The sequence below is a fragment of the Danio rerio genome, chromosome 10, assembly GCF_049306965.1.
Source record: "Danio rerio strain Tuebingen ecotype United States chromosome 10, GRCz12tu, whole genome shotgun sequence".
NCBI lineage: Eukaryota > Metazoa > Chordata > Actinopteri > Cypriniformes > Danionidae > Danio > Danio rerio.
Window position 1 is genome coordinate 27,358,912 of NC_133185.1, and position 12,519 is coordinate 27,371,430.

At 35.8% G+C, this 12,519-nt stretch overlaps 1 protein-coding gene across 8 annotated transcripts in view; it reads left to right on the top strand.

Annotated features, from left to right (window-relative positions):
* Nucleotides 1-12,519, top strand: part of nlgn2b (neuroligin 2b) — a 346,267-nt gene that overhangs the window by 327,810 nt on the left and 5,938 nt on the right. For all 8 annotated transcript variants that reach the window (XM_073913415.1, XM_073913416.1, XM_073913417.1 and 5 more), the window contains 1 exon segment: nucleotides 8,210-8,395. In XM_073913415.1, coding sequence (XP_073769516.1) covers nucleotides 8,210-8,395 — 186 coding nt within the window.

The window sequence follows — 12,519 nt, forward strand, 5'->3', positions numbered from 1 at the left end:
TTTTTACCATTTTATTGCAATATTGAAGCCACTTCTCAGGTCTGACCCATGAAAAGAATTTGGCAGTTTGTCTTTTCCTCTACTCACACACACACTGGCTGTTACATTAGATCTGAGGGCACAAAGCTTTTAAGTACGATTCTATTTTTATAATTTGTGTGTTTCAATAAACTTTGAATAATCCAAAAAAGGATTTTTTTTTTACATAAAATCTAGTAAATTTTACATTCATTGCAATGGCTGCATCTGAAAGAGCATACTTACATACTATATATAGTACCTTAAAAACAGTATACTACATACCTACAAAAATAGCATGTAAAATAACATGAAAATTGTTCTACCAACCAACAGAACTGCATGTAGCATATACTAAATTTTATATTAAAGATAGGATTGCACTGGATTATATTTAAAGAAATGGGAAAGACAACATATAAGTGATAAAAATAGACCCATACTTAAAATCCAAATTCATAGTATTTAAAAAACAGTAGGCAAGAAGTACCCACACAACCTACCTCTTCCGGCAAGATTCTGTAATGTGCATTCAATGGAATTGACGTAACTGACGCAGGTAGGTCACACGATAATGACAAATGGCAGGTGTACATACTAATTCCCTCCATACTACTTTCATTCATACTATATAGAACATACTTTTGTAGCGGTTCTGTAGTAAACTTATATTCGAATGTAGTACATAGTTATGTAGCGTTTCTGTAGTAAACTCAAATTTGAATGTAGTGCATACTTAAGTAATAGGCAGTTTCGCACACAGCCACTGTGTTGTTTTAGAATATGCTAGTTCACATTATTTTGTATGCTTCTTTAAAATAATAATATGTAGTTTACAGTTCATAGTGAGGATTATGTAATTGGGTGTAGAATATTTTGAGTATGATATATTACGTTGAGGTCTGACTCCTGAAAACAACATGGCAGTTTGTCTTTTCCTCTACTCGTGCCTCTTAGTTTGTTTCACATGCTAAAACACACACACACACTGGCTCTTATATTGGGTCTGAGGTTATGGAGCTTTTAAGTACGGGTCTATTTTTATCACTTATATGTTTTCCTTATTTCATTGAATAATCCAGAGGAAGCCTGTCGTTCATATAAAATTTAGTGTGTGTTGTTAGGAGTATGCTATTATTTTTATGTTATTTTTAACTGGTATGTAGTATACAGTGCATACTGAGTCTCATGTTGTTAGGAACAGGCTAATGCTTTTAGATTTTTTTTATTTTGTTTGTTTTTTAGATCATAATATGTAGGGGACAGTGCTTACTTATCAGTATTTAGTTCGGTATTATAGTTAGTTACAATTATAAAATGAACTAATTACCAGTGTTGGACAATAACGATTCACTAGTAATGCGTTACATAATGCACGCAAGACAATGAGAGACTCTTAACGTTTCAATTTTTAATTACTATTACTAATACTACTATGTTTGTTGTTTCAAATAAATAAGCACACATTTGTTTTCTGTATAAAAAATTGATTAGTTTAGTAGACACAGTGACACATTTCAAAGCATGTTATTTAAAATTTATAATGCTGTATTGCTCAGAAAAATGTGATTTATTTTTTATTGTTAAAGAGCCCATATTATACATAGGGTCATTATAGGGTCATATTTTGGTTGTAAGGGTCTCCAACAACAGTTTAATATGCATGCAAGGTCAAAAAACACTTTCATGGTCTTATAATCTGCATTTATTTTTTACCTAATTATCCCAGCGACTCCCATATAAATCGTCCAGTGATTCATTTGTTCCCAAACCCCTCCTTAGCGCGAAGCAAATCTGCGCTGATTGGACTGATGACAGTCTGTTGCGTTTATGCGACAGACAGAGTGAAATGCCCAGCAGCTAACGTTAATCAGCAAAATAGAATTAGCCACAGTGCATACATGCTCGATAGTGTAAGGTGTGGATTTTAGCTGCCAGTGGATGAAAGTAAATACAGACGATGGACTTGAAAATACAGACGACTAATTATTTTATTGAGCAAAAACTCCCAAGAACTGGCGAGGAGATCTCCTAGTTTGTCACATTCTGCTCTTTTCACAGACACACACACACACACACACTTATTGCCCTCGTCCTCGCGCACGCATCTACACACACACACACATAACCCTCCTCCAGATGACATCACGCATACACATACACACACACACACACACATTACCCTCCTCCACAGGAACGTAAACAAAGCGGCACGCGCCACGTTTTTAACGTGGCTTTGCACGCGATATGAGAGTATAGCAAGTTAACCTGATATAGTACACGCGGTTACAAGTAACAAATCACAACTAAATACATTTGCAAGCTAGAGTAAACGAGGCAACAACTTTAATCGCATATACTTACACTTGAAAAATGGAGGAGCCTTTACTAAACCTTCCTTTAACAAACAAAGTATTTTATGTAGCATGTAGTTTCCAGAAGTTTCCAGTAGTTTCCAACTGCTTAAAGCTGGGCATGCTGAGGTTTCATCTTTGGGTAGAGACTCAATAATTTCCATCTGCAGTGTGACTTCAATCGACCGGCATGTTTGTGTGTGTGTGTGTGTTTGTTTGTGTGTGTGTGTGGGTTTCTGTGTTAAAGGGCAGGGCCGCAGGTTTCAAATCTCCCGGGTTTGCTAGTGCACGTGAATATCTTGGTTTCGTTAGTACATCATGGCGAAACACCTAATGACTCGGTATCAAGATGACTCGTTTGAAGCACTATGAGTCGACTCTTTTATAGATGAATCAACAGTTTTAAACACTGTACTCTTACAGATTTAAGCCTTAGCTGGATATTTCACTTCACTTAGAGCTGTTACACACTACATGGTAGGGCATTTTCAAAAACCCATAATATGGGCTCTTTAAACATATTTTTATAGCTGATATACTACAGCAGATTTTGTACTTTGAATATACACAGCTTATTGTCCATAAGTTGTTGATATACCACATTCATTTGTGGTTAGTTTAAAATAATAGCAGTGTTTGAATTCTGAGTTTAACCAAATGGATTCTGAATGATAATATAGATTATACCTTCATTTATTTGTTTCATAAAGGTTTTGTGTTTGTTTTATATTGTTGTTATTTTCATACTCAAGCTGAGAAGGAACATGTTTAAGTGTTAAATATAAACTTTTATGATGCTGAAGTCACTTTAGTTTTTGTTTTTTTGTTCCTAAATATATTATTCAGCTGGTTTATCACCTTGTGATTTATTTTTTTGTGCTGCTGGTCTGATTTAAATAAATTAGCGTGTAAAAATGACTTTTTGTTTAAGTTTTTCTTGTGTTTTAGCTTTGAGATGCCAATGAATTAAAACAGTAAAGCTGATCAACAGTGCATGTTCCATGCAGCACTGAAGTGACGCTATAAGGGTATTAAGGGGAGCATTAAAATGTTCTTTGGAAAAGTAACTCAAATGACTTTTAACAGTAATGCATTACTTTTTGGTGTAAGTAATCGATAAAGTAATTGAGTTACTTTGTGAATGAAGTAACTGTAATGAGTTACTATAATTTTCAGTAACCAGCACAGGGGTCACCAACATAGCTCTCCAAAGCACCACTTACCAGTAAGCTGCATCTAATATTTTTTGTAGTTATTCATTTTCAGTTACACTTGCATTGATGTAAATTTGAAAATGACAAAGTTGCTTATAAAATTATTATATTAGAGCAAGCTGGTCTCCACAGCAATGGTTGTGGGTGCTGTAAAGGGGAGGAGATGATTTTAAAACTTGGCAAAAAAAGAAAAAAACAAATCATTTTCACAGTGAATAGGAGGAAGAGTTCTTTTTTTACCTTATTTGGCGAAGGCAAAGCTGCACAATGTTGAGAGATCTTTCAGAATGTGTCACGCAAGCTAACGTTACCATGCTAACTACCCTCCGGACAGCGTGTCTTTTTTTCACAAGACCGGTTAGAAAAAAAAAGCAACTTAAGACTCAATTAGAGCTACACATTTTTTACTAGAAAAAAACAAGGATTTTCAAACAGGAAAGCAAAACTGTGCTTAAAGACTAGAACAAATATTATATCCATTAACCCCAATGTCCAACTTGGGGCAACTACAATGGTTAGAAGAGTGTTGGCTATATTATAATGCTGTAGATTTGGTGATAATTTTAGTAAACTCTGTTACACAACTGATTGACAAACATGGTACATTGTAGTGGGGGATTTGTTAAAAATTGTTAATGGCTAATGAAAATATTGTAGAAGTTTTTTTTTTATGTAAACTTGCAAAGATTTATGAAAAAAAAGTGTTCCATATTTATTGATATTTCTATAGTATTGATATTTCTCTGTTAAATCATTGTTGACAACTATTGTGAGAACTCATTAACATGATCAGTTTCTTCACATAGATAAATATCATTATTTAAAAACAATAACATATAATTAAAAGTAAATTGAGCAAGTTTGTTATTTGAGAAGTGTGTATCAAACTGGTAAACCTTCACATTAATCTGTACCCAAGTAGTAGCTCTCTGTTTCGAAAAGGTTGGTGACCCCTGAACTAGTACAACATTGATAATTACCAGGGAAAGTAACTATTGTCTTACTTTTTTTCAAATATGTCAAAAAGCCTGGATCCCCACTATAGGAAATTGGAAATTAAATTTAATATTATAAGAGGTCAAGTGGGATTTTATTTGAAAAAATGTTCTGCTGTTCTTCACATCACACATTTAATTCACGTGTAATCTGTATGCTCTTTTTGAAGGAATATAGCATGCAATGTCAAATGAGCCGTGTGTTGTTGGGAGTCTGCTAGTGTTGCTACAACATTGAGTTCATTCCTTTTTATTCCATTTAATTTGAATATTCAGAAATCAACAAAGGAGTTTGTAATTTCCTCTACTCATCCTCTGTTTCTTTGACATGCTAAAACATACACACACACACACACACACACACAGACAAATATACTGACTCTTATATTGAGTCCGAGGGCACAGAGCTTTTAAGTACGGGTCTATTTTTGTCCCTTGTGTGTTTTCCCCATTTCTTTGAATATTCCAGAGGAAGCCTATCTTTCAGAGTCTGAAGAGTGCTTTCTTAGACGTGTGAAATATGTTTGAAATTCCCCACATTTCCATGTTTTCAGTGCATCTCCAGTTCAGTTGGAATAGTAAAATAGGCAGTCTTACGTAAGCTCTTTAGTTCTCATTTACACCGTGACTCCACAGCCTCATGCGGGCCATTTTAATGAGCACTATAGCATGTATTATCAGTAGAGGTCCATAATGGGACTATATGCGGCCATCCTATTTTTAAGTATATATGTGTATGTGAGTATTTGATGGAGTTTTTTTAACCAGAGAACAATGGTCTGAATGTCTAAACTGGCTAATCGGCGCTAGCCATCATAAAGACAGGCTTGACAAGATGATAATAAAGCTCCTCTCACCAGCAGTGATAACTGTTAATGCATCAAACCACCCAGCACCCCTGAGGTTCAGAGCGAAAATATGTTCTGTTGAAGCTTTCATAGCACGGTAATGGAAGACATATGTTTTTGAGTTATTAGAAATGGATGTATGAACTAGGGATGGATTAATTCAAATGATTTAAGTCATTTTGCTCATTTGTTCACTCACAATTTGATCTGTTGACTCTTCATGTTCATTTTAAATAGATTTATATTTTATAGGTTTAGAATGAGGGGATTTAGATTGTTTGAATCAGTTCTGATTCATTCATTCATTCATTTTCTTTTCGGCTTAGTCTCTTTATTATTCTGTGGTCACCACAGCGGAATGAACCGCCACCTTATCCAGCATATTTTTTACGCAGCAGATGCCCTTCCAGTTGCAACCCAACACTGGCAAAGAGTTCTGATTCATTAGCTCATTTGTTCTGTAAATGTTAATGTTGATAGTTTTGGTTCATTATAAATATATTTATGATCAAAGGGTTATTCTAAATCTTTTTGAGTAAGTTCTGATTCATTTGTACATTTAAATCACTTGTTCCATTTTATTCAGTCTATAGGCTACATCATTGGTAAGTGACTTGTTTTTGTTCATTCCAAATAGATTTATGAACTAGCAGTGAGGTGATTTAAATCTTTTGAATCAATTCATATTAATTTTTTCAGTTATTAGTTCATTGTTCTTACAGGCTAAGAAACTGACCAAGCACTCAACTGAATAGTAACTGACTTGTTTGGGTCCATTATGAATAGAATCATAAACTAGCAATAAAGGGATTTGGATCTTTATAATCAATTCAGATTTATTTGTTCATTTATTCAGTAATAGTTCCTGTAGGTTACATCAATAGTAACTTGTTTTGGTTCATTATATATCTATTCATGAACTCGCAATAGAGTAATTTGAATCTTTTGAATCCCTTTTGATTCTTTTGCTCATTTGATCAGTAACTGTTCATGTAGACTATATTGTCAGTGAGTTGTTTTGCTCATTCTAAATATATTTATGAACTAGCAGTGAGGTGATTTGCATCTTTTGAATCAATTCGTACTCATTTGTTTATTTATTAGTTCATTGTTTTTACAGGCTACATCAATAGTAACTGAATTGTTTTGGTCCATTATAAATAGAATTATAAATTAACAGTGGAGGGATTTGAATCATTTAAATTAATTCAGATTCATTCATTCATGTATTCATAGTAACTTGTTTTGGTTAATTATAAATAGATTCATGAACTAGCGATAGAGTGATTTGAATCTTTTGAATCAGTTCAGATTCATTCATTCATTTATTCAGTAATAGTTCCTGTAGGTTACATCAACTGTAACTTGTTTTAGTTTATTATAAATCTATTCATGAACTAGCTATAGAGTAATTTGAATCTTTTGAATCCATTTTGATTCTTTTGCTTATCTGTTCAGTAACTGTTCCTGTATTCTATATTGCCAGTGAGAAGTTTTGCATAAATAGATTTATAAACAAGGAAGGTTTTGATTTAAGTCTTTTGAATCAGTTCTGATTCATTTGCTCATTTAAATCACTACTTCAGTCTACATCACAACTGAGTGACTTATGTTTATTATAAATACATTGTAATAGCAATGGTGTTTTTGGAATCTTTTGATTCTGTTCATTTGTTAAATTTCTGATTCTTCAAATCAACAGGGACATGTTCACGTTCATTATAAATAGATTCATGCTCTACCAGTGGGTTGATTTTGAATCTTTTGAATCAGTTCATTTGTTTACTTATGACTTTATATATGTTTATTATAATTAGACTTATGATATTACAATAGAATAATTTGAATCTGTTGATCAGTTACCCATTTGTATGTGCTACATTACCAGTGAGTTAGTAGTCTTGTTCATAATAACTAGATTTGTAAACTAGCAGTGAGTTGGTTTAAATTTTTTGAATCAGCTCTGACACATTCGCTCGTTCTATCATTCACCATATCTGTAGGCTACAACACAATCTGGAGAGCAATGACTCAGTGTCATGTCCATCTAACCCAGTCACTGAATCATTCACTTAAAAGATCCTGTCAAAAAAATGTGAACATCGCACTTGTTGTATACTGTGCGGCAAATAATGATTAATTATATATTTTTGTTATGCATTCAATAACATTTTAACTTTACATGACAGTTGTACAGGCCGTTCCTGTAATGAATAAATGAACATGACATGAGTCACGTATTGCTCATGGTGTAGCTTATGTGCGTAGCTCATGTTCATTCATTCACTAAATCATTCACATGTTATATGAGTCATTCAATTAAAAAGATTCTTTCAAAAACACTAACTGTCATTGTGCATTATACATTGACAAATTCTACTGTTTCATTATTCTTTGGTAAACAGGCTCAATTTCAGACACATTTTTGCTCTTCTGGGGAAAAGACTTGACATTCAGTTCATTATAATATTACATTGTGGGATATCATTCTCAGCGCATCCAGTAGGTCATCCATCAGATTATGTTATTCATCACAAATTCAAGTCTTATGTACACATTAACAGAAATCATTCCAAGTAGGAGCAGGAAGTTCCACACAAACAAGTCTAATTAAAGCTGTAGTTTTGTTCATCTCTTCTTTTATTGTAGCAACACACTTTGCTCTACTCGGCCTCTGAGTGCTTGATCTTGGTCAACATGTATTGATCATGCTCTTTTTATACCTTTGTTCTACCATGTCTGTTATCTTATCTCCGGTCTGACTCTCTCGCTCTCCACAGGTTTTCTAAGCTCAGGAGATCAGTCTGCGAAAGGGAATTATGGGCTACTGGACCAGATTCAAGCCCTGCGTTGGCTCAATGAGAACATCGGGCACTTCGGAGGAGACCCGGAGAGAATCACCATTTTTGGCTCCGGCGCTGGAGCCTCTTGCGTCAATCTTCTCATCCTGTCCCATCATTCTGAAGGTTTGTTGACATGATAATCATCTAAAGGAAGGTCACTTTTTAAAACAGACTCATTTTATGATGCCTGTTTTGAATCCAGATCTATTTATACAGTATACACATTACAACGTTTGCATGTTCTCACGTGAAACAAAAAGAAAAATCTTGTGTGACTCTGTGAAAGTGAGCCTGATTTTTGGCACTGCCTTGCAGTGTGTGTTAGTTTGTGTGTGTGTGTGTGTGAGACTGCTTTACACCGCTATCTCGAGATCACACGTGCGTCTGCATTTGATGCCAGTTTATAATGAGTGCTGTGTGATAAAAATGGAGGGATGTGAGACAAATTTATAATGAGCAGCGTGTACAGCTATGTGTGTGTGTGATGCAGAAGTGTTGGACTGCAGCTGAGCTGATTCTTAATTGATTTCATAGGGAACTGGAGCTGGGGGGTCTTGTAATAGAGTATAGTGTGTGAATGTGAGTGTGTGAGTGTGACTGAGGGGGTGGGGGAAACATTTTAATAATTAATAATAGAATCTGCAGATGAAAACCGTGGGACACTTTACATAACGGTGCAGCAGGGTTCTGAAAGCCAAGATGGTTTCCTCATGCTTATCCAGAGCATTTTCCAACACTGCCAAGTTCGGTTTGTGTGTTGGTTACACACCATTGAAGAACAGCTCAACATTTCTACCTGGGCTGAGTATTGTGACCAATTTGACTATTTGATTGGATTCATATGCCTTCAATTCGATTTTGAGTTGATTCAGTATTTATTAGCAATTGTTTGCTTTGGATCCCTTTTTAAAGGAATAGTTTCAACATAGGCTCATTCTGAAAACGTCCCCTGACACACATCTCTGGAGATTGTGAATGATGTAGCCAGAAGTATGTATGGCTGCATTTCACTTTTTAAACTGCTATCATTCCTTTTCGCGTTTACCAGCTAACCGCTTACCTCAGTATGGGCGGCTTTCCCGCTGTTACCAGTTTGTCTTGTTAGCTCGTCATGTACGTTAGTAGACTTTAGATGCAGAGAGGATTTGAACATGATGAAAAGGTTCAAGTCTGGTGAAGAATGGTTCCAGAAAGCAAGTAATACAAAAACAGAAGCCAAAAAATAAAATAAACAAGTAAATAACAGGGTGACATATCAAATTGTGGTAAAAATCAAGTGAGCACTTTTCTTTTTCTGGATTGCTTTTTTAAAAATGTCAGTTGGGTTTAGGGAAGTGGGTGGGCGGATCAATCACTGCTTTTGAAAACACTATTGGTTGGGTTCAGGGAAGGAGGAGGGTGGGTCAGTAGATCAGTCAGTCAGTCGTTCAGTAAGTCAGTTAGTCAGCTGACAGCAGCCTCTGGTATATTTAGCGAGAACAGCAGGTGTGAATGGAACTCTTGAGAGAAATTTGAGATCTGAAAAAGCACAGCAGACTTCACAGCAGCCTCTGGTGGATTTGCGAACAAAAACTGCAAAAAAACGTATTTAGCTCTCTCTAGAAATGTATAAGCGGTACGTTTTCATAATGAGCCTGGGTTAAACTGTTTAAACCAAAGTTAATATTACACCATAATTTACCCGCCCTTCTGCCATCCGTGGTGTATATGACTTTTTAACTTTAAAATTTTATCCCAGCTTTGTATAGTGGCTTTTTATTTTGAAACTTTCAAATGTTCATAAATTCATCGTCACACTTACCCATACGCCACCAGGTTGTTAACTCTTATGAAGCAGATCTATGTGTTTTTGTAACTTAAATATGTCAAAGTTTTAAATTGTAAACTCAAATCGGCAACGGTCAAATTCCATACGACATATTATATATGACATATTCTTATTGGAAAACTACAGAAATAGATGCACCTCGCAGGAACCACTTACCACAGGTTTGTTCACTACAGAAAACAACAACAAAAAACAAAACAGGTTGGTTTGGCATTACTGTAAAATATTTTACAGTATATATTTTTCTTACAATGCCACATACATGTGTCTACCTATCTTGTGTTGTATCAGTCACACATAACGTGCTGTCAGCCACTGGAGCCAGTCATTGGAGTTTGTAATAAATGTTTTTTTATTCTGATAATTTTTTACAAAAACATGTACAACACAGGTTCATTCTGAAAACGTACCTCTATATATATATTTCTGGAGAGCGCCAAATACGTCCCAGGAGCTATGTTGTTTTGCAGATTTTGTTTTCACAAATCCACCGGAGGCTGCTGCTGCTTTTCAGATCTCAAATTTCTCTCACGAGTGCCATTTGCACCTGCTGTTCTCATATAAACCCATCAGAGGCTGCTGTTAATTGACTAAATGACTGACTGGCTGACCAACCGACCAATTACCCCACCCTCCCCCTTCCCTAAACCCAAACAATAATGTTTTCAAAAGCACAGACTGACCCGGCCACCCACTTCCCTAAACCCACCCGACGATTTTCAAAAGCAATCCAGAAAAAGAAAAGCCCTCGCCTGACTTTTTACCATGTTTCCGATTTTACTACATTCTCACCCTGTTATTTACTTGTTTATTTTATTTTTCAAATTCTGTTTTTGTCTAACCCACTTTTTGGAACCGTTATTCACCGGACTCTAACCCCATTGTCAAATCCTCTCTGCGTTTCAAGTCTGCTGATATACATGGCGAGCTAGCTGGACAAACTGGTAACAGTGGGAAAGCCTTCCACACGGATGTAAGCAGACAGCTGGTAAGCATGAAAAGGAACAGCATCATACTGCCCTGTAGCATTCATTTTAAAAATGAAATGCAGCCATACGTAGCTCGGGCTACATAATTTGCAATCTCCAGAAATATATTTATACATAGGGCTATGTTTTCAGAATGACCCTATGTTCAACACATACATCGATTTTTAAGACATTAGTTAACTGCCTGGTGGTGTATGAATCATACCTGCCAACACTCCCATTTTTCCCAGGAGTCTCCCAAATTTCAGACGCATTTCCCGCCGCCCTCTTAGTTTGTTATTTCTCCTGGAAATCTCCCGTTATTTCACCCGCCCCCGGTCCTCAACTTTTTGGTACAGTATATAACACCCCTGGGTTGCCAACTTTGGAATAGTGTCCGATCGCAGCTGCCGCCAGAAATCTGGTTCACGGTACAGTTACTAACACTGCAGTACAGTTACTAACCTGGTTCTCAACTGTTATTCAGACAAACAAGCTTCACAATAAAACACTATCCTACATCGTTCTACAGTGAGAAAAACATATGATGAAATTTTAAAAGTACTCTGTGTTCATCTGACAAAAAAAAAAAACAGGGGCATCTGACACAAAAACACACAGAGAATGGCCGGCGGTGAGTAAATTAAGAGGTCATTTTGATTTTTGGGTGAACTATTGATTTAAATATAAATGCTGGTCTGAAACCCTCTTACTCAGCTGAATGAATGGAATACTCATTTACATTAACAGTAGAGCAGATAATAATGTTTACACCAGATGTACACTGTTATGTGACGCTGCAATAGCTGGAAGCTGTCTACACTAGATGCGGCAAAGTGACCATTGCTAATCCATTTGTTTTCATGTGTAGTGCGTAGGTGTGGCGATGTTTTAGTCCTTGCAGGCACGACTTACAAATGATATGGGTTATGGTGACTTGAACATCATTGCCGTTGAACATGAAATACCTCCACTATTTAATTTTTCCTGTGCTGGCTACAGTTACCTTCTGCCATGATCATCTGTCTGTTTTTCAGTTTTGTGAAGCAACTCAAAAGATAGCGACATCTTCAGGCTGAGAGACAAAATGCAGATAATATTGACATTCCCTGAAGTAATGCAAACTCCAAAACAAACATTGTCTTTGTCTAATTTTGTCGGAAACTATATCACAGCAGTCTGTCCTTCGATTTGGCTTGAAGAGTATCATGGCCCAGTCAGCAGAATATTTTTCATGATGTATTCTAGTCTGAAGTAGGGCTGTGCGATATGGACAAAAGAAACCTATCACGTTTTTCCTGAACAACATTGAGATTTTGATTTTAATCAGGATAATGTCACGAACAGATGGAATCTGTGTTTACAGTGTGAATCTGAAACCTATTTCCAAAGGTAAAACAATTAGATCCTAAAGTGGGAGCCAAGTTTTTGCACATTTTTTTTTTTTTTTC